The sequence below is a fragment of the Aphis gossypii genome, chromosome 1 (genome assembly GCF_020184175.1).
Source record: "Aphis gossypii isolate Hap1 chromosome 1, ASM2018417v2, whole genome shotgun sequence".
NCBI classification, from domain to species: domain Eukaryota; kingdom Metazoa; phylum Arthropoda; class Insecta; order Hemiptera; family Aphididae; genus Aphis; species Aphis gossypii.
Genome location: NC_065530.1, coordinates 11,430,779 through 11,457,006, shown reverse-complemented (window position 1 = coordinate 11,457,006; position 26,228 = coordinate 11,430,779). Strand labels below are relative to the sequence as shown.

Here is a 26,228-nt window from a genome sequence, read left to right as displayed (position 1 = left end):
CAATAACTAACATAGCTACTTTTATAATAGCAATAATAAAACAAAAACTAAAAATTATAAAATATATTTTTGTTAAAAAATATACTAGTTATATACTAGTAAATAGTCAACTAAATAAATTAATAAATACATAACTTTATAACTTAATGGTATTAATTAAATTTTTTATGGCTGCCAGATTATTTTGGAAGGATATCAAAATATGAAAAAATGAATTTCTGAAATACAATTTTTATTATTTAACAGGAAATATTTAATTAGGTTATTCTTTATACATACTTATTTTTCTGCAAACAATAATCAATAACGTTTTCCTTGTTCAAATTTACAGGTACGTTATCAAATACAGTAATTGATTTTAAAAATGCATCAATAATTATGTGAGATTCTAATATTTGTTCAGTCTTTAATGATTTTATTCTGAAATTTTTAATTTTAATTAGTTATTATAATAAGACTTAGGTTGTATAAGTTATATACATACTTTAACATGATTTTGATAATATTTGATAATTTACAACAATAATTTTTAATTGTCTCGTCAATATTTATTGCTTGAAGAACTATTCCACCTTTTTGCTCGTTTTCAGACCAGTCCCGTTTAAAACCATTAGCATTATAAACATATGAGCTAAAAAATTCATACAATTTTGTTAAGGTATGCAAAAGATTATTAGTATACATTATTTACCAAAACGAATCAACTCCTTTTGAAATATTTTGCAAAATGTCATCAATAATAAGAGTATCATTATTTGAAATATTTAAATTGTTTAATGAATAATATGACTTATCACTAAGCGTGGTAAAATCTAGTTTCTGTTTTAAAGTTTTTCTAGCTTTCTGAAATTTGATTATACAATTTAACACAAATAAGAAATAAAATATTATAATTGGTGGTTAAATTGTGAAATTAAGATAAATTCTAATAAAGATTAATAAAGATAAGCAAATATAGTGAGCGATTAGCGAAGTATAAACTATAAAGTAATAATGACTGTCATAGTTTTATGCAAAAATAAATATACAAATGATAAATCATCTTGTATTCAATCTTATAATAAAATTGAATTATTCTAAAATAAAATTACTATTTACACAAATGCAGTCTTAAATATACTATAACATTTAAGGTTTAAACTTTGTTTATTAATCAAAACTATATAAACATTTAGCAATGAGAATTATTCTAAGCATGTAATAATAAAAAAATGGAATAAAGTACTAATAAAGCTAAGCATTTTAGGTAAAACTATAAGCTCTATAATTACATAAATAAATGTTATAAAGTATTTGATAATTAATTAGGTAAAGCATGCAACCTTTTTTTATAAATGGTTTACAAATTAGTTTGTGTAAGACCATTATTATTATTAATCTATGCAATTCAAACATTAAAAAGTTATGAATTTAAAATAGAACCATAAAAGTTGTACAACATTTATTGTAAAATAATTAGGGTTACTAAGCACAAACTTATTAGTTGTTACATACTGGTTAGTGGTTGAAGAATTAATTGTTTTAGCTATATCAATAATTAACAGATGAAAAAAAAAACTGACACTGTTTTGGAATGTATTATCATTTTCCCTGTTAAGTCAATAGAAGTTCCCAACAATGATCAAACAAACAATCTGATACATGTAAATTTTATAATTGTAATGGAATTCCACTTTAAATGTTATTAAAAGAAACAATAGATTTTTAGCAATTAATATTTTTTAGATAGTTTTAGTCAAGATAATAAGATACCTTACCATTAAATCGTTTAAAAGTACATCAGTAATATGATAATACTCATAAGGTAAAGCAATTATGGTTTCTGTACAATAGTTGAGAAAATTGTAAAATTCAATCCAACTAAGGCTAATTTCAGGTGCTATTAAACAGAATAAAAAATAGCTTGAAACAACATATACAGAAACTTAATTTAAACTTACTCAATAATAATAAATACATATTAATACATATTATTTAAATTTTAGCATTAACTTACAGATTTGTTTGAGATCATTAAAAAAATATTCCATATAATCCACTTGTTTTTTAGGAGCTTTAAGTAATTGATGCGGTGCTATTATATTCCAATGTTCTTTTAGCTTTAATAATAATTGAGCTAAATTGAATGGTTTTGACAATGAATATACTTCCCACCAGAATTTTTGAGTATGACTTGAATAATTTATATTAAGATCCACAGCACACTTTAAGACCTGTATACAATTATCAATTTATAACAAAAAAAATGAATATATTTTTCACAAATTAGTTAGATCCTAAAACACTAAATTATGTTTAAACATGACTTCTGTTTTTTCCTTTAAGGATTTGTATGTACATACACATATTACTATACTAGAACCAATCATTAAACAATTTTGTAGAATTCTTGTATTTCTTGCTCAATATTAAGAATTTTTACAATTAGAAATAAGCATTTTTAGTAGAGACCACAAGGAAAAGGATTTAATTGTAACGCAAACTTTTCTGTAGAGCATGGAACACAAAGTTTAAGTAAGGAGAATGTAAAGGTAAGCACCTGCATAAATAGTACATAATGAGCATTGTTCCCAAACTTAAAATCTAAATTATGGCGTTAGAGCAAATGTTCATGTATTTTTGTAAAATTTAGAAGTGCACTTGAAAACAAAGATAATTAGAAATAAAAATAAGACAATATTATGTAATATTTTATGGACAAATAATTATTTTCTTTTAATATTGTAAAATAGAAATAGGTACAAATATTATTATACTTACTTTTAATATAATATGCTCCAAATGGGGTTCAAGTTTCATAATTAATTTGTTTTCAATTATTGGATAGCTTTTAACAGTCTCTAAAATATAATGTATTTTAAAGTTAGGCAAATTAAAATATCATAAAATCTACTAAAAATAAATTTTTTTTAACAGTATTTTATTAAATAATTATATTTTCTAACTAAATTTAGCACAATATAATTTACATACCTATGATTATTTGAGGCTTTTGTCTCAGAAGCAATAATGAGAACCAAAATCAAAAGTAAGAATTACATAGTTTAGTACTGAATGAAAAATAAAAATTATCAACTTTTATAATATACATTGTTTTTAATTAAGCATCTGCCACATCAAACGCTTTATTTAATGCATGTATTTATAACATATACATTATTTATTATGCGTTTTTAACAGTCATTATTTAGATAAGAAACCATTTGAAGTATAAAAGCCCTTAATTCAATTAAAACCTGAATAATTCATAGCTGTAAATAAAGTATTGGCTCAAATAAACCAAAATATTAATTATATTTAAAGAAATATGGAGTAATGATCTTTGTATAACATAAATAGTGAATACAGTAGAATAATTTCAGCTATTGAGTTTGTGTTAACATTGTATTTTATAATAATTACTTCACAAAATGTATGTGAATCATAGGCGTAGGGTGGTCAAATTTGTTGGGGGAGCTTTAGCCCTTTTAGGGGCAGACATTAATGAGCTTTTGGGAGGCTATGATTCAAATGGGGGGGGGCTAGGCCCCCAAACCACCCGCTAACTACCCCTATGATGTGAATAATAAAGGAGTATTGTATAATTATCAAGATGTACCTACACCAAAACATTTAAAATATTATGAACACAATCTAAGTGAGACAATTAATGTTTAACATATATTATATATATTTTTATTTTTATTTTAATAAGTAAAAACTACTCATCCAAATTGCCTTAGGTGATATTTATTTTAAATGGAATAAAAATAAATTTACATAATAACATAAATAAATAATATTGTTTTATAACTGGTAAATATTTATGACAAAATACAATTTTTTATAACTAAAGCTTTTATTTTATTGAAACTAAAAACAGAGTTATTCAATACATTGTCTTATTGTTTATGTCAGTCTATAGGTAATATCTTATATTATTTAAAGAATAACTTAATATAATGATAAATACTTAAACTATAACTATAACATATTTATCACATATTTTAATAAATATTATTAATTATTATTTTAATTTTACAAAATATTTATAATACAAAAAATATATTAGATATACATATGCCATTATTACATCAGGGAAAATAATACCCTTAGTTTACATAACACAGTCAAAAGATGAACACTTTAATTTAATATACATTATTCGCATGAATACTAAATATATCCAATACTGTTGTAATTGTAATTATAAAGAAACAAATGTTTAACACAATGATATTAAAACAAATTTCTTTAACTTAAGAGAATACCACACCCATGTGTGTTGTCTTCATCTTGCAAGTGAGTAATATAGCAAATTTATACTTGAGAAAAAACATTTAGCTGCATCACCTTAAAAATTAGTGAATCAATCTATTATAAAACTTGATGTAAGAACATTATCTGTATTCGTATATTGGTATTTAAGTTAACGAAGCTAAACGTGATTTGCTGAGGATAAATTTGTTATGTTACACACTTGTCTTGTAAGATGCACATGCAGTGTAAATATAAAAATAAATATAAATTTGAGGTCTTTGTAATGGAATTTTTTTTTTTTTTTTAAACAATGTGATAATTTAAAATAATATTAATTACACATACAAATATGTTTAATTGTATGTTTACCTGTAAGTATCTATTAATTAATTTGAAAATATTTTTATTATTTTATTGGAAGACAGTTAATTTAAGAATGCATGGTTTAAAATTTCTATAAAATAAAAACATAATTACAGCTTTGATAGTATAATTAGATTTAGATTTAATTATTAATTAAAAAAATAGAAATTTATTTGCAGTATTTAAATTTTTTAAAAAATTTTCATAAACTTTAATGTTAATATTAAAATTATAACTTTTAATCAGACATTTTTGAAAAATATATGATTTACCCAGAGGCACCATACATTTTGTGTACTACCTGCCATTGGTAACTTGATGAAGATGCGTCAAGTATGAAGGACACTTCCTGAAAAAATCCGAATGAAAAATTTTGTTGAATGATAAATGAAAATGAAAATTGAATGATAAGTTTAAGCATAATTTTTTTTTATTAAGTCAATTACTTATCATAAATGCTATGTTATTTATTACAATTAGAAATCAAATTATTAAAAAACTAATTACCTATACTTTTATATATTATATATTATTAGTGAGTTAATTTGTATATAGAATAATGCACAATATATAATTTTAGTAATATGTAAATACATGGTGGAAATAACAGAATGAATCTCATGACTGATTAAATACGTAATCTACAGGTTACTAAGTCTCTGGTTTTCATTTACATAGGTATATACCCGGTGATGTATGAAAAAGTTTTGGAGTGAATTGGAAAAGAACAGATCATTGAAAAGGAGATATGTTGCTTCATTAAGAACTTAAATTAGTAATACAAAATTTCTTGAATAGCTTGTTGCTCCAACTGAAAGACAGTTTTTAATGAAAGATTTGATCAGGAGGTATTAAAAGATAGAGAGAAACTTTTTAAGTTTAAAGAGGAGTTTTTTTTTCATGCTAAAATCTTAAATCCTAAACCAGACTGAGAAGTACTGCTGTACAGTAAGTATTGTTTCCATGGTTGTAGACATAGAGCTCAAGAAAAGTATTGTATGGTGCTTAAATATGAATCAAAATCAGTGATTTGGAATGATTTATCTAACAATGGTTAGTCTTTCAAAGAAAATTTTTAAGAAGTAGATAGGAGATAGATTGTATGTAGTGATGTATGTAGTCTATGTATGATTAGTATGTAAAAAAGTGGGAGTTTAGAGGTTTAAATATTAGGAACATATTTATTATTTAATGTTTCTAGACACTTGGGAAGTAAGTTAAATAGGGTAGGGGAGTTAAATATTAGTGATAGGATAATGAGAATTTTTTCGTGAAGGTTTTTTAAGTTGCTTATAGTTATTAGGAATTTTCTAAGGTATGTCAAAAATCTCATATAGACTAGTATCAGGCCCTATAGGAATAAAGGATTTCAAAAGTGTTCAAATTTTATCTATTGGAATCACATTGTAAGGTTTAAAAACACTAGTAAGATGTTCAGAAAAATATTGGGTTTAATAATATCTGTAGTGACTTATGAATTATTGAACTTACTTAATGTTACTACCTATGAATTTTTATGATAAATACATTTTTTGGTGGCTTTTTATAGGGACAAATTATTAGTTGAATGATTTTGAAAACATATGTGATAACTTTTGTTTTGAGTTTTAAGATAATTTTAAACTGATGAATTTTATTTTGTATTTATGGTATTTAAATCATCTTCACTGGGTTCTAGATCTACACAATGGGTGACATTTGGAGTTAAGATTGAAAGTTAGGTATCTAATTAGTAATAAAACAAACAACTAAGAAATTATTTAATACCGTTTTATAATTGAAATCATGTTGTTATTTTATTATTATTTTAAATAATTAGTGTAAAAATTAATAGTGTAGTTGTAGTAATACAATGTTTGAAGATGTTCAATTGCATCCTGAATTAAGGTAGCCCTAATTTATCCCAAATACAAATATACTGATTGCATTCTAATTTCTAATACATATTGGTTCAAAAAATAACTTCATTCAAATATTACAGATAACAACAAATTGTATATTGCATACATTATTTTTAAAATAAATATAATAAAATTTTATTGTGTTTTATTTATAGAATTATTTTTATGAATTCAAAATGAGGGCTATATTTCTTTATTTTTATTTTTTTTTTCAAATTAATTTGCATAAAATGTTTATTATTTTGCTTAGGAATATATTATATAGTTTACTTATGTAAATGGGCTTATCATCATATGTATATTTATTTTACAAAAAAATATGTAAGACACAATCAAGATGTTTATTTAGTTTTAGCAATCATTGGAAACAGTATTTCCGATTTATATTAGAAGTATTGGCCAAAATTGGGTGATCTACATAGCATTCATTATTAATCTTAACATAGAGAGGTTAGGTAAGTTGGAAATAAATTTAGTAAAACAAAAATTTATCGGTTTAGTGTTAAAACATGGGTTTTTAATTTTCTAATACAGTTAACTTAATTAAAACTAAAGCTAAAAAATTAATTTGCAAAACTAAAACCAAAACCAGTTTAATTGATATTAAACTTAACTAACTATAGTACTATTTTACGACTGTGATTATTGCATTTAAAATTGGTCAATGAAATAATATTTTCTTATAAAGATTTGAAACATGCTGGAAATGATTAATTTTCAGTATGGATTTCATTAAAAAAACAAACATTAAAATATACTCTAAACAATTACTTAAACATGCGATAATAACAAGAACTAGAAATTTTTCTATTTTAAATAGAAAAAAATTCTAAAAATCATTCCATTTCTACAGCTATACAAAAAGATTTTAATAACATTCTAAATTATGAAAAAGCTGTTTAGTTTAATAAAGGGTATGCATATTAATTAATTAGAAACAAATCAAAGTTATGTAGGTACCAATATTATTTTGACTTATGTTTGTATGTTTATTTTTAGTTAATAATTAAAAAGTTATTTGTTTTTAAACATTTTAGAATATTGAATCAATTTGATTCGTTCACTAACAAAGTCATAAAAATACATATAATTTCAATCCATATAAAGTTAATAGAATAATCATAATAAACACATGCAATAATATTTCAGACATATTTGTTGGAACATTTTACAATTTTGCTAGACTTTAATTTCATAGTTTAAGATTTTTTAGTTTTTATTTAATAATTTGTATGAAGACTAAAAAATAAAAATAACTATTTATAAGGTATCTATGAAGTACATATCAAACAATATCCCATAAAAAAAATTCTAAATTATTTTTATTTTTTTATGTACATAGTAAATTACTTAAATTATTAACTCCAAACACTCTTAAAATAATTTTTAATAATACATTTTTGATATTTTTCCAGCTTCATTAATAATAAATACCTATACAGCATATCCCATAAGTCCCGATCACCCTTAATATCTCCACGGGAAATCAATATATTTAAACACAGGTTTCTTTACAATACTAAGTATGGAAATTCTGATAGAAAGGTATAAAATTAAATTTATTTTTTAAAAAAAATTCAGAAATTCAAAAAAAAATTTTAAATACATATAATGTACATCTTTTTAATAATCTTAGTAAATAATCATGTTTTTATTTTGGAAATTGGAATTTTTAAAAACATTTTTAAAACATAATGTTTTTTTCTTATATTTAAATATTTTGTGGATTAACTTAGATGTTGAAAAGTTCAACACTCCTGATTTTATTATATTTTGACCCTTTTACTTTGCATATTTGCAACATGTTTAGTGCATATAATTCTAGTCTCTACTTATAAGTTTTTATACAATTAATAGGAGAAAAAAATGCTTTGATTTTCAACTTAAACTTCATTTTTTTGTGATAGAAATGTGAATATTGATGGTACTTTTAGGCAGTGTTGAATCCAAAAAATTTCTCTAGGAGGGTTTACTTTTTTTTCATTGGTGAATGGTGATACAGTCAGTTGACAGTTCCTATACTGGCAATACGGTATAAAAACATTGATATAAATAAATTATATTTTAAAACCTAACCTAACACCATTAGGTGCTGTAATCGTAACGAGTATTGTGCATTTAATAAATAGGTACATTTTGTTGAAAGTTGTATTTGTCAGGTGGTGCGAAAGAAATTTCAGGGGGGGGGGCATTCGCCCCCCTGAAGTATACCTGGATTCAATAAAGTTTTAGGAAGTCAAAATTAAAAATACTCAGTACTTTTTTAAAATAATAGTGGGCGAGAAAAGGAAAATAGGAATTACACATGGGAAATGCATGATTAATTTTCAATAAAATTGATTGTCTTATTTTTTGTTATAGGTAATTCAACAACAAATCACTATAGACACCTACTCAATATACAAATTAAATGTTTATATGAGCATTTTCTATACATAGTATAATATCTAGTATATACCAGTGCCCACTTGTCTATCTGTTTTAATATTCAACCTATGTTTAATGTTTATACATTTTAATACAAGGTTACTCATAAATTATTATTATAACTATTTAGAAGTATTAAAGATATACATTTAAATTATGTATAATTTTTTCTATAATTATTTGAAATTCAAATTTTGACAAAATTTTATCAAAAACAAAAATATGTAAATTAATTTGTAGTAAAATGTATTAAAATATGTTTAATTTTTATAGCTTTCTTGAAAACGTTTATTTTAATTCAAGAACCAAAATACCTAAATTTTTAAAAAATAAAAACTAATCTAAACTGTTTAAGCTTTTTGACCAATTAAATATTTTTTTGTTTAAGTTGTTTTATTAAATAAAACAACTTAGAGAATTAGAATATTTCAAATGCTTATAAAAGCTCGAAATATTTTAAAAATTTATACCATTTTGGAGAAAATTTTAAGTATTTAAGAATATTTGTTTTGGTGATAGCAAAAAAAAAAAAAAAAAATTAATATTGTCAAAAACTGGTTAGTGTATTATTTATTAGATGGAGATAATAAATATGAATATCAAAGACTTTTATAAAATCCTTACTAACTTAAATTGAATTAGAAATGTAAAAGTTAGTGAGTAGGTTTTTAAAATCAGTGTAAGCAATTTTAATTAAAAAAAAAATAATAATAAATATTTATAATTATTTTGTACAACAGAAAAGAAAAAATCTTGAATATAATGAACTGAGACATGTATGGTCATGAATATCGAATAATCTATTTCATTTAAGAATATATTTCTTTGTATGTAAGATAACATAGTTAAATTATTTTGGAAACAAATTTACAATTTGAAGAATCACTATATAAAGTTAATATAAGTAAATGTGAAAAGTTGATATAAATAAACTAAACAAATTTGTAATACAAATTTTTATCAATATTAAAATAATGTAGTTTTTGATCATGGTTCTCAAGTATTTTTCTAATAAATATTTAGGTATTAATATTTAAGACAAAGCTATTTAAAATTATAAACAAGTTTTTTTTCAATTGTATTAGTGTATTGATAAGTTTAAAGTTCAAAACGTATAAAAAATAATAATATGCTATTAGGTTTTAGTAGATTAACTGCAATGATTATAACCATGGCTAGAAAGTTATAGCAAAAAAAAAAAAAATTTAAGTGTTTTAATGTGTGCTTAAAAATAGCAAAGTGTGCATAAATATTATTAAAATTTGGGAAATAAGTAAAATACCATTCTTTTATAAGAATCTACTTAAATTAGCAGATAAAATTCTAAACAAGCAAAAATTAGCAAATTAAAATGTTGTATATAACATCAGGGATGAGTGAAGCAAACTTTAATCTTATTTTGGACGTTCTAACTTACCAAAAAACATATGCAAATGTTAGAACGTCCGAGCTTGGTAATATCTGACAAATATTCTAGTAATGAAAGTGTTAATACAATGAATTAGGGCTGGTAGGCTCAGTGCATTAAAATACTAGTTAGGTTAAAATAATTCAATATACTAGTATACAGAAAATACTAAAAGCAAAATGCAAATATTTAAATTATTAATTTCAGAGTAATTATTGCTATTAATTTAAATTAAATAATTTGTAAATACCAGATAATTTATAATACTGGAAATATAAATTGATCAAAAAATCAAATAAGCTTAGTACTAAAGATCATGATGAAGAAAATAATAATAATCAAGATAAATTTTGAAATCTTGTAACCTAAATATTTTTTTTTGAAATTTTTATCAATGTTCTACAAATATTACAATCAAATCAGACCATTTAATCAATTTTCCCTAATAGTACTTCTTTAATAATATGTTTAGTATTAGAAAAGCTTTAATCAACCAATGTTATTGTTACAAATCAATTAATTATATTATTTATATATTATATTATATTATATTTATATATTTCCAGGCCTCAATGCAACTTCAATATATATATTGAGTTAGTTGGGTTATTTTTTCTGTCTTCTATCTCATTTACTTTAATTCAAATTCTTTTTTAGTACGGATGTACATGGAATTTATTTAAATTGTCTTTATAAAAAATATAAAAATACTATAATTAATTTTAAATTTAACTTAATTTGTTATAGTGTAAAAATGTTATTTACAATTATGGCCTATATAATTTATTATAGCATATCTGATAATATTAAAATGATTATTATATATAAATAATTAACAATAATCAAAAATTTTTTGGACCTTTTCCGTTAGTTCACTACCACTACTTTTTTTGATTTTTCTGTTCATTCACTAACATTAATCCATAAACATATTATTTAGATTCTGGGGGTACCTAACTATATGCGTGTTTGGGCACTCCGCAGAAATCAAAAATATCCCTCGACTTGCTATGCAAATCCACCTCAAATCTAACTGTGTACTCGACCAAGTAGCTGTTCAGCATTGATTGGTAAGTAACCTGTTACCTATTTGAGATAGATTTGCATAGAAAGTCAAGAGATACTTTCAATTTGTGCGGAGCGGAACGTTGGCGCCAAGGAGTGTAGCGACGAGTGCCGAAACACGCATGTGTAGTCATTGGTAGTGAATAAACGGAAAAGGTCCAATTTTTTTTTAGTGGTAAGGTTGGCTTGGACCTATGACAGTTATATCTGAAGTTCTACTGGACCGATTTTCATGATTATATTTTCTAATGTAAATACTCAGTGTGCAGATGAGCCATTAAAAGAGAAAAGTCCAAAAATTTAATTATTAAAAACCATTAGCCACAATTTATAAATAATTTATCTTAAAATAATAATAAAACTTATTTTTACCAATTTCAACCCTTTAAAATAAAAATTTTGAAAAATCCTATTTTAGAGCAAGGTGAAATTATAAAATTCATCTATCCTCAAAATTTAAATTCGATAACTCAAATAGGTTAGGTTTTGTGTTGATTATTATTAAAGCACACTTTCCTTTATAAATATAATTTTTTTTTATTTAAAAATAAATTATTTATAAATTGTTGCTATTGGTTTTTAATAAAAATTAGTTGTAATAATTATAGTGATGAATGCGTCAACACATAAGTCAGGTTGTTATACCAACTATATAAAAATATTAATATTGTGATGATTTAAAATAATGTATAATTGAAATAAGTTTTAAATGAGTGTTATTATTCAAACTAAAATAATTTTATTGCTTTTCTAATACAAACATTTATTGTTTTCCAAGATACAATTTAACAACAATAGTAATTACATATTTTGTTATTTTTGTAATAAATTATTTGTTAAATCTACCTTGTTAAGTAATTACAAATAAACATAAAAAATATTCTTAATACTAATTATTATCACTTACCTTGGAAAATTTCAGATTCATTTTGATTTTGATTTTTAACTAAACTTTGAAGCCACTCTGAATTTTTTACTGATATGCCATTAATTTCTGATTTTATGCTTAAAATTTTATCATCTGTTACTAAATACTGTAAAAGAAAGTTACATTAATTTAAAATATGTATGAAATATATTTTATGTTAAACTTATTATTTAAAATAATAGAAAGTAGTTGCAGGAATTTAAGAGATATATTATAATACCAGGGTTTGGCTTTTGGTTTAATTATGTTATACTTACTAAACAAAATTACCAAAATATTAAATATATACCTATATATATTTATTATATTAATAAAGTTATTGGTTTATTTTACAATTATATTTATAACAACTTTTTATAAAAGGCATATTCAGTAAACAATGTGTATCAATAAACAAATATTTATAGAAAGAAGTCAATTACTTACTACAATATTCACTCTTTCTTTCACAGTTATAGCACACTTTAAAATATCATCATCAGAACTCGTACTATTTTTTTTTGTCATAGGTTGACCTTTTAATCTTGGATGACGTTTTGAAAGCATTTCTAATAACCATCGAGTAGCCTCACGTGCTCGATAACCTAATGCATTATCACTGTTTTTTATGCAATCAAGTTCTTTTAAAACTTGCCATGGTAATACAATTGTTGGGTAACCAAAGTCTGAATAAAATATATTTTAAAATAAATAATATATAAAAAAAATAACATTTTATTACTGAATAATTTACCAGTTAAATATGTATTTATAACAACAGTAATTGATTTCAAATCTGATAAAAGTATATTTGTATCAATCACTAAACAACAATTAATTATATCAGAGTCCACAATTGAATCAGGTGTCCATTCCATAGGTTCAAATTCATGTTTAGATCTTCTTAAATCATTAACCTTATGAAATAAAATATTTTTCAAATCAAACAAATCAAAAATATTGTAAAAGATATTTTGTATGTTACTTTTTCAATTATGTTGTCCGTTTCAATTATATCTTCCCATTCCATATACTCATCATTATTAAACTGCATACTACATAAATATAAATTATGGTAAACATTATTAAGTTAATGATCATTAGCATAAATCTTTCTAGAGCAATTTAATATTTACTACTGTTTTATTTGTTTCTTTTTTTTTAATTTAACAGGTTTACCTAATATCTAATATTTAATAATATTAATTATTATTAAATCAAATTAAATGGTACTACAATTTAACCGATTGACGATTAGTAATATTTACATACTTTTAAAGTGAATAGAAACAAAACATAGAAATAATCAAAGATTGTACAATATGGAAGTTTCATCAAATAATAAATCCATAAAATACATCTTATAAATGATTTATTATCAAGACTATTAAACTAAAAGATTCTCTAAATATTGAATTGCTGTATAATCCTAATTACTATGATTTATACCATGGCAATAATTATGTTAAAATAGTAATCATCATCAGTAGTAAGTATAAATCCTCCAGTAAGGTTACTTTTATAATTACTTTTTTTTATTTTCTATTATTTGTGGATTATAAGAAGTTTGTGGTGTAACAAAACTAAAAGAGTCTAGTTCATTTAATTTTGAATTTTTTAAAATGCTTTGATCTTCCAGTTTTGTTGATACAATTGTTTCTGAAACTAATTAGATTATTTGACACAACAATACAAATATATTTTTATTTAATATTATAATTAATTTATTATTATTTCATGTCATAATATAAAAATATTAAGCAAATCAATCTTACCAGAAGAAGAACTAGATGAAATCATATTATTTAGAATCGGTACAACTGGTTTTTGTTGTAAATTCATTAGCTGTTGATCAAAACATTTATCAATAGAGGAATTCTTATTTAAAATAATTTTTTTAGGAGTTGATGTAAGTCCTGGTTTCTTTTTTTTTATACTTTGATTGGGTTGGTTTAACCTTTTTGTTTTGTTTTTAATGTTATGGCCCAATGTTTTTGTATCTTGGTGAATATTATCTACTAAAATGAAAACTAATGTAAATTCAAAGTTATAGTTAAAATATATTATAATTTTTATCAGTGTAGTATAGGTACATTTAAATATTTCGTATCATTAACTTATCTAAAATAAAGTTTAACAAACATTTTCATTTTTAACTATATTCTAATTAAAATAAGAATATACTGAGTGGTAGACGGAATACAGTTGGAGTTTACAAAAGTCTTTTTCTAGACTATAGCTAACTAAAACACAGTGGCGTATACAAGGGGGGCGTGGGGGTCAGATCCCCCTCATTGTAATTTTTTTTTTTCTTAGAATATTTAGTATGCACTATGCACTACCTAATATTTTGTTATATTAGGGATTATAATCAATCGAGCTATTGAATTTTAAAAATTTTGTCAAAACTGAATACCATTATAATCTTATTTTGGTTTATTTATAACATGAACTAAGATATCTTAGTTCATGATTTATAGCAAAGTAATGTTTATTTAGACAAAATGGTCGATGATGACTATGATTATTTATATTTTATAGCTTATCTTATTGTGTTTGATGTGAATTTTGAATCAATTAAAATTATATTTATTGTTTCTTATTGTTAAATATTTTACTACCTAAGTAAAAAGTTTTGAGAGGGTGGGGGATTTTCCAATTTTTGCCTCCTATTTAGCTATGTCGTTTTCTATTTTTGATCCCCCCCTAAGAAATCATGTCTACGCCACTGCTAAAACAATATTATCACAACTAATATTGATAGATAAATACCAATATCAATATCACAGTTTAACTATTTGTACATATTAACATTGATTATAAATCAATGGTATTAATCATTTGGTTATGCCAGTAAGGTGCATTCTTAGTCTGAATTAAGTATAACATTGTATAATAACAATCAAAATTATAAAGAAAAAAATGCCAAGATGACTGAGAAGACAATAAGTAGCTTTTTATAACTTTATGTCTAATATATAAAAGTCATTAATAAAATATTTACAATATTTTATCAACTAGGAAAAAAAGTATACTTTTTATGATTATTAATTAATTTTTGTTTTATAATATATATATACATATATATATTATATATATTTGAATTATGTAGGTAATTACTTGTCTCAATATAAAATAGTCATTTTTCCTAGTTAATATTTTAAAACAATTAAAATTTTTTGGTTACTTACATTTACATTTTGGCAGTTTTTTAATATTTTCAAATTTTGAAACATTAACTTCAGAATTATCTTTGGATTTAGCAGTCATTTTTTCTCTTGCACGTATTAGTCTATTTTGTACAGAAGTTACTGATTTATCTGCATAATTTAATAATAATATAATATTAAACAAGATATAATCTTAAAATTAAAAATATCGAATAGCTTAATTAATTAAATAGACCAAATCATTTTTAAAGGAAAATTAGCTCACTATTGAATATTGATGTAATTAATATTCATGCATTCCAGCATTAATGTTGTGTTTTATGATACTGTGAAATATAGAATAACTAATATAAAATAGGGTTATTAAAATGGGTAATATAAGGAGGAGGGAACTGAAGGACTAAAAGAAACATGCAAGTATGACATATTCTTAATTAAAAAATTATTAACTAATTACATTGAAAACAATTTAATTACATTCAGGTAGTTTTTTATATAAAAAATATTTTTAAAATTAAATTGTTATTTGTTAACAAAATAAAAATAATTAAATATAAAAGGACATTTATAATAAAAGTTTGTATTTTAATTTATTTATGACCTCGCAGTTACATTTTTTTCTTTAAACAATCAAAGTATACTTAAATAAATAAAAAATTATAATTATACTTGAAATTAATTCAATAAAATAATTTAGTACTGAAATACTGAATACTTGAAATACATAACACTATAAATAAATAAGCAATGTAAACCTGTCAAATAAGGATATAAATCGTAAAATTGCTCCATTTCTGATGATGATGGGAACCTAATCAGTGGATCACAAGTCATTAGCAGGGTAGCAATGTATCCTGTATTGTTTAATCTTGCGCTTGAAAAAGTCATGAGAGACAATATTTCTGCATGCCATGAAATGGGGCTAAACGGTAAAAATGTAATGCTTACGTATACTGACGATATTATAATATTGAGAGATAAAGAAGATGTAGTTAAGACCGCAGAGGAATTAACAGAGTCCAGTCACAGAATGAACCTCACTTTAAACGAAGAAAAAACTATGTACCTAATAATGACTCGACGCTCAGTAAATAAAACAGCACTAAAAATGGGACCTCACTCTATTGAACAAGTAGATGAATTTAAATACCTTGGAGTCAACATAAATACAAACAATAATATGCATAATGAGATTCAACTGAGAATAAATAGTGCAAATAAAGCATATTTTGCCATAAATAAGATGCTCAGCTCTAGACTATTGTCCAAAGGTACAAAAGAGAAACTGTATACTTCTTTTCTTCCTCCGATAGTAATGTATACGTGTGAAATTGGTCAACACAGGGAGATAAAGAAAAACTACTCACTTATGAAAGGAAAATCCTACGGAAAATGCATATAATTAATATGATATAATAAAATTAATAAAAAAAAAAAAACAATTATTAAATGAATACATTAGGGCTAGCAACTTTAAAAATACATTTCAGGGAATAATAAGTTAGAAACTATAGATGGTTAGATAAGAAATAAATTTATAACTTACATGGTGTATTGGTAATATCTTTAGTACGATCACAGTGTTCAGTATATTTAGCTTCTTCAAGATGATGTTTCTGTACAGTTGATCTAGTGTTATACTCCTTACGCTTGGGAATATTAGTATGACATACTTTTAAACTATAGTCTTTTGTTGGAGGAACAAATTCAATATCCACATTTTTTGAAGGGTTATTTGGTTCTAAAATATTATTATATTCACGTGGAGTTTTATTAATTATCTTTTTATTAGCTTTTATAGCTTCCAATCGGAGTTGCATTGAACCACCCCCTTTATATGCTGGTTTTAAGAAACTTGTGTTACATTTAGACTCACAATTTGAGTTTATATTTTTAGTTAAGTTTAAAAGAGGAACATTATTAGAATTTTGAATATCTGTTTTATTTATAGATACAGATTGCTTATTTATTATTTTAAATTCTTGAGCACTATTCAATAATTTTTTAACAGCTATATTATTTTGAACATTTATATCTTTTACATTCTTACTATAAGATAATTTTTCTTTTATGTTTTGTTTTTGTGCTAGTTTAGCACTAGATGAAGCATTTCTAGCAGCTTCAATGCGTTCTTCCAAAGTATTTTCATAAGTGGTATTTCCAAATTCGATAGTATATCCAGATATAGTGTTTTTGGAACTTTCAAATACTGATCTTTTTTGATTATTTTCTTCCATTGTAAATACCTAATGAAAATAGATTCAATTAAATATTTATTCATCAAGACTAAAGTTTTTACTTTTTTTTAATACAATAACAAAAATATAAAACAATATTTGCATTATTATATGAGAATACAAGAAATAATGAGTTAAAAAATAATGTAAAAATGATAAAGAAAAATTAAAGGACTTTGACAACAGAACATTTCATTATACTGTATGATAATTATATTCTATTATTATTTTTATTATTTATGTAAATCATATTATTCTTTCTCTATATATTAGTCGTAGTATAATTTTAATCATTATGTACCACTGAGACTAGGCCTGTTTTATTCAATTATTTGAATAAACATTATTATTATTATTATTTCAACAGTACATAGAATACAATGATATGCTGACATACTACAGCATACCGAGCTCAATTAATATGTTGGGTTAGGAGATTGCTGACAGCTGATTAATTAATTAACAATAATACATTATTTAGGATAAAACATTAATATCTATACAATACTAGTGGTCGCGGAACTTTTTTTAAATTACTGGGGTACTCTTGTTTGGGTACCCATGACTCATTCAGCATAGATATTTGCTGACTGAATTCAGTTAATTAGTGTTATACTTCAAATTTAATACTGAATATCAGTAATTCCATTTACTATTTATTATGTTATATGATATTATACCTATAATATATCAATCAGTCACCAATTATTCACCAATCCACCCCATAAAAAAATATTTGGGGTCATTACCCCATTAGCTACACGTGTTCAGCGCCACTATACTATAATGCAGTTTATCATTGTAAAATATTGGGCTGCATACCTTAGTTTCCTCTGATTATTAATGTACTATATGATGATTAGAGCTCTTCTAGTAAAAACTAATAAATACAAAATGTATTATTAATTAACATAATATTAATAATGATTAATAATTAATTTTAATTTAAAAGCAAATAACAAAATCTGTAGACTCAAAACTGTTTTAAGACCATTAAGTAACATCGAACAAAAATACATTTTTAGATTTTTCTTTGAAAATTCTACAGCCCATCTTTATATAATAAATTTAATACAATAAACTGAAGAAATAACACCTAAATGGTTAAATGTTTTACAAAATTATATAATATATAAAACAATGGCCTCTAACACATGGGATTGATAAAGGAATCACCCAGCGACAGAATCTCATTATTTTAATGATGAGTTTAATTAGTGTAAAAAAAAAAATGGCAGGTACTATTTCAACATTTTTAAGTTATTGGTGTTAAGTATTTTTAAAATAATAAATAATATTAAGTATTAACCAATAAAATACTTACATATTATTAGTGCGGTAACTGATAATAACTAATGCGAATGCATCAACAGGAATTTAACGAACGGAGCATGGAGAAAATAAATTCAAAAATAATGTGTTAATTGCCAATAAAGAACACTATAATAATCAAAAGTATTATAACTTATAAGTTATAATACCTAATTATAGTAAATATACTACTCAAGTAAATTTTACCATAGGTTAAAATTAGAAATATCAACATCTTCTATGATGGAACAGCCGTACGGTATGCCCATACTAACTAGTAACTGGCTACAGAGTAGTAAGAAATTATTACGCAAAAATAATGGTTTACTGATAATTGATAAATGTATTTTTTTGATAGAGAATCTAAATAAACAATCACATTATGTACAATACAATAATAAACTCATTCTATACAATGGGTATTAATGGGTGTACAAAAATAAGCACATGGTCTAAGGCACGAATTAAATAAAAATTAATAATTTAATATTAAGTATTAACATCATAGAGTAATATTACTCTACCATTCGCCTTCGAGGTTCACAATTATTTCACATATCATCATGATAACAAGAACCGAGATATCAGGCTTTGTGATTGGCTAAATCTCAAGATAATATACCGCATTGTAACCATAGCACATTATTCTGTGACCATAGTATATTTTCATACTACCTTATATATATATATATTCTGAATCCTGATAACCACGACGATATAGCGAAACTGCGAAACTATTGACATATTAAAATAAAATTGTTTATTAATTATGTCTATGGCTTATGAGCGAAGAGCGAAATATACATTAGCAACGAGATGAATGGAATAATATATTATTAAAACGATGGTGTGCTGCATACTACGATTTCTTCATTAAAAAACGGTTAAATATATCGTGCTTTAAACATGATTAACTATTAAGAATATTATACCTATATCATGCCTGAAAATGTTTTGAATTGTGATAACTGATAACATAACGGTGGCTACCAGAAATCCAAAAACGAACACATTGATTGGACGTTTTCCCTCCAAAACAACAATGTAACGAACACTACTTCACCAGTAAGTTCATTCGGCAGTCTGGCAGTCATTAATGGAGTAATGAATGACGATCGAACGGCAGTTTTCGTATTCGAGTTTTCAGTTCAACCACATTATTAATTTTTAAATTAACTCCTCGGTCTTATCTTCGTGTAAGTTCTTCTCTAAAGATAGTTCACAAAATATTTTGCTATATTTAATATAGTACCTATATAGTATTTATATTTTTTTAGGATAAGGATGTCTGCTTTTACCACTCCTCGTAAGTCTCTTCGTTTACGTAAGACTGAACCATCGCCATTTTTTACAAATCGAAAGCGTGAATTGTTCCCAGTAGACAACTGGGATGAAGACAGCCATGACATTGTTCCTTTACAATCTTCTCCTGAAGTGTATGATCTCGATTCACCGGATACGTCTTTTAACATGAATTGCACTCCAATCACTGAATTAAGTCCCACAATGAGTGATAAATTTGAAAGACTTATGTCAGGATCAAAGAATGGACATACATGTTCAGCAACAATTATCATTGAGGAAACTCCAAATTCTAGACGAATTAAAAATGTTAACACAACACCCTTTGAATCAGAGACTAATAAAGAAGCTAAAACTCCTAAGAAAAGTTTAAACAACAAGACTGTATTAGGAGTAAAAACATTAAACTTTTATGGCAGTAATCAGGTAAAAATGTTAAATAAATAACTGATAATTTAATAGATACTTGCATTTTAAAATATTGTATATACCTATATGTTTTATTTACAAATTTGGCACAATATTATAATATGCATACCTAGTTTAAAAATCATTTAATAATCGTATTTGTTTCTTTGCAGATATCAATAGAAGATCTCCGTATTAAAAGATTTACTCGCTTAAATTATAATCCAAAGGTAAAAGCTAAACTATTCAAAGATACAAAATCAACAAGTAAGAAAAGACCAAGATCAACTAGTCATGAAAAAAAATCTAAGGTAAATTTGTTTCCGGGTGTTACATTACCATTTAAAAAGAAGCCTACAATTAAAAAAAATATCATCAAAATTGAAGTATGTGAAGAAAAAGATGATTTCATTGAAAACCATGAAGAACAAGAAAAAGTTAAGAAAAACTATTTTGATACTTCTAAATCATCTTCAAAAAACGTATGGACAGAATATATTAAACAGGAAAAACCTGAACGTATAAAAATTGAAGATTCTGATAACAGAAAATTTTTCAAATCAAAAGTAATTCATAATGACATACCAATCAGGTAAAACTCTTTTCTTTTTTTACTTAATGTTTTTTTTTTTAAAATAAAATTGTTCTATTTTTAATATTTTTAATTTTTTCTTGCAGAAAAGATAATAGCTTTAATTTTAAAGTTGTTAACTGGGGTGATGAAAATAGGATGAGCACAGTCGATTATTCAGATTTCAATAACACAGAAATACTTGATGATGGTACAATAGAACAAATTGGACAAGAAGTCAATGAATTAATTGATTTGTTGGATGATGAAGAAGATGATGATAATGATTCGACAGCTGTACGCTACCCTGGTCTTTCGTCAAATTCTACAAAAAGAAATCATGAAGATCAAGATGGTATGAAATTAGTTATAAATTATAATAAATTATGTAAATTAAATTATTATTAAATTTATTTGTTAGAATATTAAGCTAATTGAATTACGTAAAAATTAAAATGTTAATACCTACTTAGGTATAATTAATTCAATCAGTGGTGTGGTAATTGATGTTTAATAGCTGATGCTGTTGCCTAGGTTACATGTGGCCCGCGAAGCGGTTTTATGCGGCCCGCGATTTCAATTTATAATTAGCAATACTACATTATGAATTTATGTTAGTTGATAAACTGTAAATAAAATAAAGTGTATGGCCCGTGAAATTTTTTTATAAATTTTTTGGCCCCTGACACCAAAAAGGTTGCTGACCCCTGCTCTAGCCCGATAAATACATATAGTAATAATATATATATTTATAAAAGGTTTTTTTTAGTTGTATCAGGTCTGAAATTTACATCATTGCATTCAATAATAATTTTAATAATTATAAATAATTTTTAGATGAAGATTCATGTGAAGGGCTAGATTCTAAACGTTTGAAGTCAGATATACAAAGCCAAAATACTATTTTAAGATGTCAAATGCCAGATTTGATTAAAGATGCTTATGCTATTGATGGAAATTATCACTCAGCTTATTCATCTCAAAAAAAGTAAATAAAAAAAAAGCAACCATAATAAAATTAATTTTATTTATGGAATATAAATACTATGTAAACCATTAAATTAAAATAATTATATAATTATTTTTTAGTGTATCAAGTACATTTGAATTTAATAATATGGTCATAGATGAATCAAATACTTCATGTGATACTTCTGTAACCTTAAATGAATCACCACAAACAAAATTGTTCCCTATTTTTACCAATCAGACACCTTCACCAAGTCAAGTTGCATGGTAATGGTGTATTAATTGTTGAACTTAAATTATTAGTTATTATTTATAAAAATACATTTTTAATTATTTATTCTAGTGGAAAACCAACAGCACGAAGAATTAAAAGAATTATTGATGCTACTCAGTATCAAATTGATGCTGGTCAAAAGAAATTTGGTGGTTTTTTGTGCCAACAATGTGGTCTATATTATTCAAGAGGTGAACCAGAAGATGAAGCGGAACATGATAAATACCATACAGCCAAGGATATTTTTAAGTATAATGTATGTTGATTAAAATAAATTGTTTCCTTTTATAATTTTAACTTATATCTAATGTTTTAGAGTTTTAAAAATGAAAAAGTTCTTTATCAAGACACTACTGAACGTATTGTTGTTATATCGGGCTCAGATTCTAAAATGGCATGTACAAAAGCTTTAGAAGTTATATCATTTGTTGATGTAGAACTTGGCTTTAACACACAAAATTCTGTTTTGCCTACGACTAAAAAGGTATTTTTTTTTTTTTGATTTTTACTAGTTTAATTACTTGATATTAATAATTAACATATTTATAAAATTGGGAATTATTATTTCAGGTTTATTTGTATATTAAAGATAAACAAGTGATTGGATGTCTAGTAGTAGAACTAATATCTGAGGCTTATCGTAATCTAGAAACTGAAACAGAAGACATGGTTATTGTTTCTGAAGAATCGTATCCTGTTAAAGTTGGTGTTAATCGTATATGGACTAAATGGGATTGTCGTAAAAATGGAATTGCTTCAAAACTTCTAGACTGTTTCCGGTAAGATTTTTAAGTATTTATCGGTTATTGCGGTTATTGTGAGATTATGTCGTAATATTCTTAGGAAATTCTGTTATTGCGATTACCACAAGTTAATACTACTTTAAATTATTATAGGACAATTTTTAATCTAAATAGACTCACCTATTAAGACTTAAAGCATCAAACATATAATCGTGATGTATGTTTAGATTGTTTACTTGTAAACAAATTTCATTGTTACACAATTTTATCTTAAAACTTGGGAATTCATTATAAAAAGAAAAAAAATTGCTATAACTTTTCCATAGAATATTGACCATAATATTTTATCAAAGTTATGAGTATAAAGTTAATATAAGTAATATAGCTTATATTTTATATAAGTTCACAAATCCAAATTAATCCTTTATAAGTCATGTGCGTCAATAGAATACTTGTGTAGATTACAGTTGTAATTCAATTTTTATTTTTTAAGTCTATTTTTTTTTAATTCTGATGCTCTGATCTATATTTCTAATTTAACTCAACATAATGACTGTATGAAAACAATAGAAGAGGAAGCACATATCTTCTACACATGCCATGCTTTCATAAACAACTCTAAACTCATTCTAACTCTCTTATAAAAAAACTTTGCCATTCTTACACTCTAATTCACATCTAATTCATTGGTTAAAAAGAAAGCGGTGTTGTAACCTTTTGCAAAATTTTTAAAAATTAATGGGTGGCTACTTTAATCATATCATTCATGTTACTCTTATTATTTACACTTGTTATTCCTCTTGTTATGCTAATTTGTTTAGATAGTTTTTGTTGAATAAATGTATATATATAAAAAAAGTCTATGTATAAAATTTGAGTTAAAGAGGAAATTAATACTTTATTTTTTTTCTAAATACTTTAGAATTACAATATTCACCAAGTGAGAGTATATAATAATTTAGTATGGTAAATTTGTTTTTCTAACCTTTTATGATTTAAAATTTTTATATCGTCCCCATTATCATTCTGTTTCTTAGTTCCAGTTGCTTATATGTTTTATTAGTCTAGATCAGAGGCTTGTTTTTTGGTATTTTTTTAAACGACAAAGTTTGCACTGGATGAGGGGTTGGCTCATCACAGTAACCCACCCCCAACCTGGAAGACTAGATCATCCTAACCACTTTAGACCAGAGTGATGGGTATTGCAGTATCCAATGAATGGTGTACTGGATGATGGGAGCACCAACTTTCCTACACTAGGTCGGGGCCTTGAGTTCACCAAACCCGTTACACTTAATGTCTCCCTACTTACGCAGGTTGGGTTTATTTTTGCCCCTCCCTTAAACATTATGTATAACCACCACTGCAAGAAATCGATGTAAGATTAGACTTGGGAAATTAGTGTGAAGTCATAAAAAAAAAAAATTCAAATTGTTAGTTATATAGTGTTAGTTGTATATTGTAGGTACTAGCTGGGATTTAGTTTTTTTGCATGTGGTTTATTAGTTTATTGAGCTGACCCTACTTACGTTATTTATTTGAAAATAACAAAATTGTATAATACTGCATTAATATGTGATAGTTGTAATAACAGATTTGAGTTTATCAGAAAATATAATAGGTATTCGTCTTAATCAATGAGTATAAATTTTTATGAAAACTGTTTTTTTTTATTAATGATTTAATACTAATATAACTGTTTTAGTAAAAACTACGCGTATGGACATATATTGACACTTCATGAAATAGCATTTACAGTACCCACACGTGCCGGAAAACAATTCATTAAAAAGTATACAAATAAAAATGATTATTTTGTTTATACTGGGTGGTAATTTTAATTCCTAAGTATAATAAGTATTAACTACTATTTTTACTGTTCATATATATTTTTTTTATTGTTAAGATTAGATTAAGACCTATTTCTAAAATAAATATTTTTATGAGATTGTAATATTTAATAATGACTAAGTTTTTAAATTTTAGAAACTTATTTAATTACCAAATCAATAGCTTTTCTTCAAATATACTAGTTTGATGTTTTCATAACTCAATGACAATTACAATTCTATTTTTATACATATCTAATTATAATATTATAAATAATGTTTGTTAATGAATCTCTCAATCAAGATAATTTCAAAATACTTTAGAATTGTATTAAATTATTTGTATCAAATAAGTCACATTTAAGTTAATATATTAAAATTCATCTAAATGTATACTATTTTTGAATTGTAAAATGCATAGTCATAATTTGAGCAACATGTATAGTTTATTTACTTAATTAGAGATAGTAATAGTTATGTATTTTCTATTTTATGCATAATGTTAATTTTTAAATTATATCATACTAAATAATATGTATCATTTTTGTAATATAACTATGTTTCAATTATTAAATGTTATTTTTATATTTTGAGAAAGAAAAGATGTAAGATTGCAAGTCTGTAACTGCACTTAGTTTTAGTACATTTAAGAATAAAGATCTATTATTTATAATATAGACAACAGAAATGACACTTGGTATTAAAGTGCTACAATATTTTAACTATCATTTCTTAGGAAAATACACATAACTACATAAGGGAAAGAACTGAGAACTGACTATACCTCATTCCATATATCATGACAAAATAGATCTGTTTTGTTAAATTGTTTTACCTTATACTGAAAAATTAATTTTGTTTTACATTAATTGATGATAATGAAGGATTCAATTGTGAGCAGAATTAGTTTTATATTGGCCAATATTATTTTACCAACATCGGTGATGTGAAATAAAAATTTGCTATGTAATGTTGATATTTGAAGTTATATGGACACTCAAGACTAGTCAAGACTCAACATAAACCGTAATTAATAATTATTAAAATTTAACCAGGGTAGAAATAATTTTGATAAATTATTTCCATCATGACTAAGAGGTAAAC

The 26,228-nt window shown here is 24.4% G+C and overlaps 2 protein-coding genes across 11 annotated transcripts; one reads left to right on the top strand and one right to left on the bottom strand.

Moving 5' to 3' along the window:
* Window positions 1–48: 48 nt before the first annotated feature.
* Window positions 49–19,536, bottom strand: LOC114128642 (transcriptional protein SWT1-like). Of its 10 annotated transcripts, XM_050198812.1 has the most exons (18): window positions 19,236–19,534; window positions 19,042–19,157; window positions 18,540–18,597; window positions 17,027–17,726; window positions 15,502–15,630; window positions 14,086–14,328; window positions 13,840–13,975; window positions 13,296–13,365; window positions 13,065–13,227; window positions 12,758–12,996; window positions 12,311–12,437; window positions 2,761–2,840; window positions 1,997–2,213; window positions 1,758–1,879; window positions 692–843; window positions 485–631; window positions 280–420; window positions 49–218 (listed from the first exon to the last, which is right to left on the bottom strand). In XM_050198812.1, exons 4-18 carry the CDS (start codon window positions 17,715–17,717, stop codon window positions 137–139), a joined length of 2,739 nt encoding a protein of 912 aa, XP_050054769.1. In that variant the 5' UTR covers window positions 17,718–17,726; window positions 18,540–18,597; window positions 19,042–19,157; window positions 19,236–19,534; the 3' UTR covers window positions 49–136. The 10 variants fall into 10 exon arrangements, 8 of the variants coding, with proteins under 8 accessions (XP_050054769.1, XP_050054766.1, XP_050054771.1 ...); XM_050198809.1 differs by lacking the exon at window positions 18,540–18,597; XM_050198814.1 differs by lacking the exons at window positions 18,540–18,597; window positions 19,042–19,157 and having other exon boundaries at window positions 17,027–17,221; window positions 17,531–17,726; window positions 19,236–19,533.
* Window positions 19,537–19,754: 218 nt separating this feature from the next.
* LOC114128645 (N-acetyltransferase ESCO1-like) lies at window positions 19,755–25,647 on the top strand. Its single transcript, XM_050198827.1, has 10 exons — window positions 19,755–20,224; window positions 20,306–20,756; window positions 20,912–21,330; window positions 21,417–21,664; window positions 22,147–22,297; window positions 22,399–22,545; window positions 22,622–22,808; window positions 22,869–23,036; window positions 23,123–23,331; window positions 25,001–25,647. Exons 2-10 carry the CDS (start codon window positions 20,313–20,315, stop codon window positions 25,128–25,130), a joined length of 2,103 nt encoding a protein of 700 aa, XP_050054784.1. The 5' UTR covers window positions 19,755–20,224; window positions 20,306–20,312; the 3' UTR covers window positions 25,131–25,647.
* The last annotated feature ends 581 nt before the right edge of the window (window positions 25,648–26,228 follow it).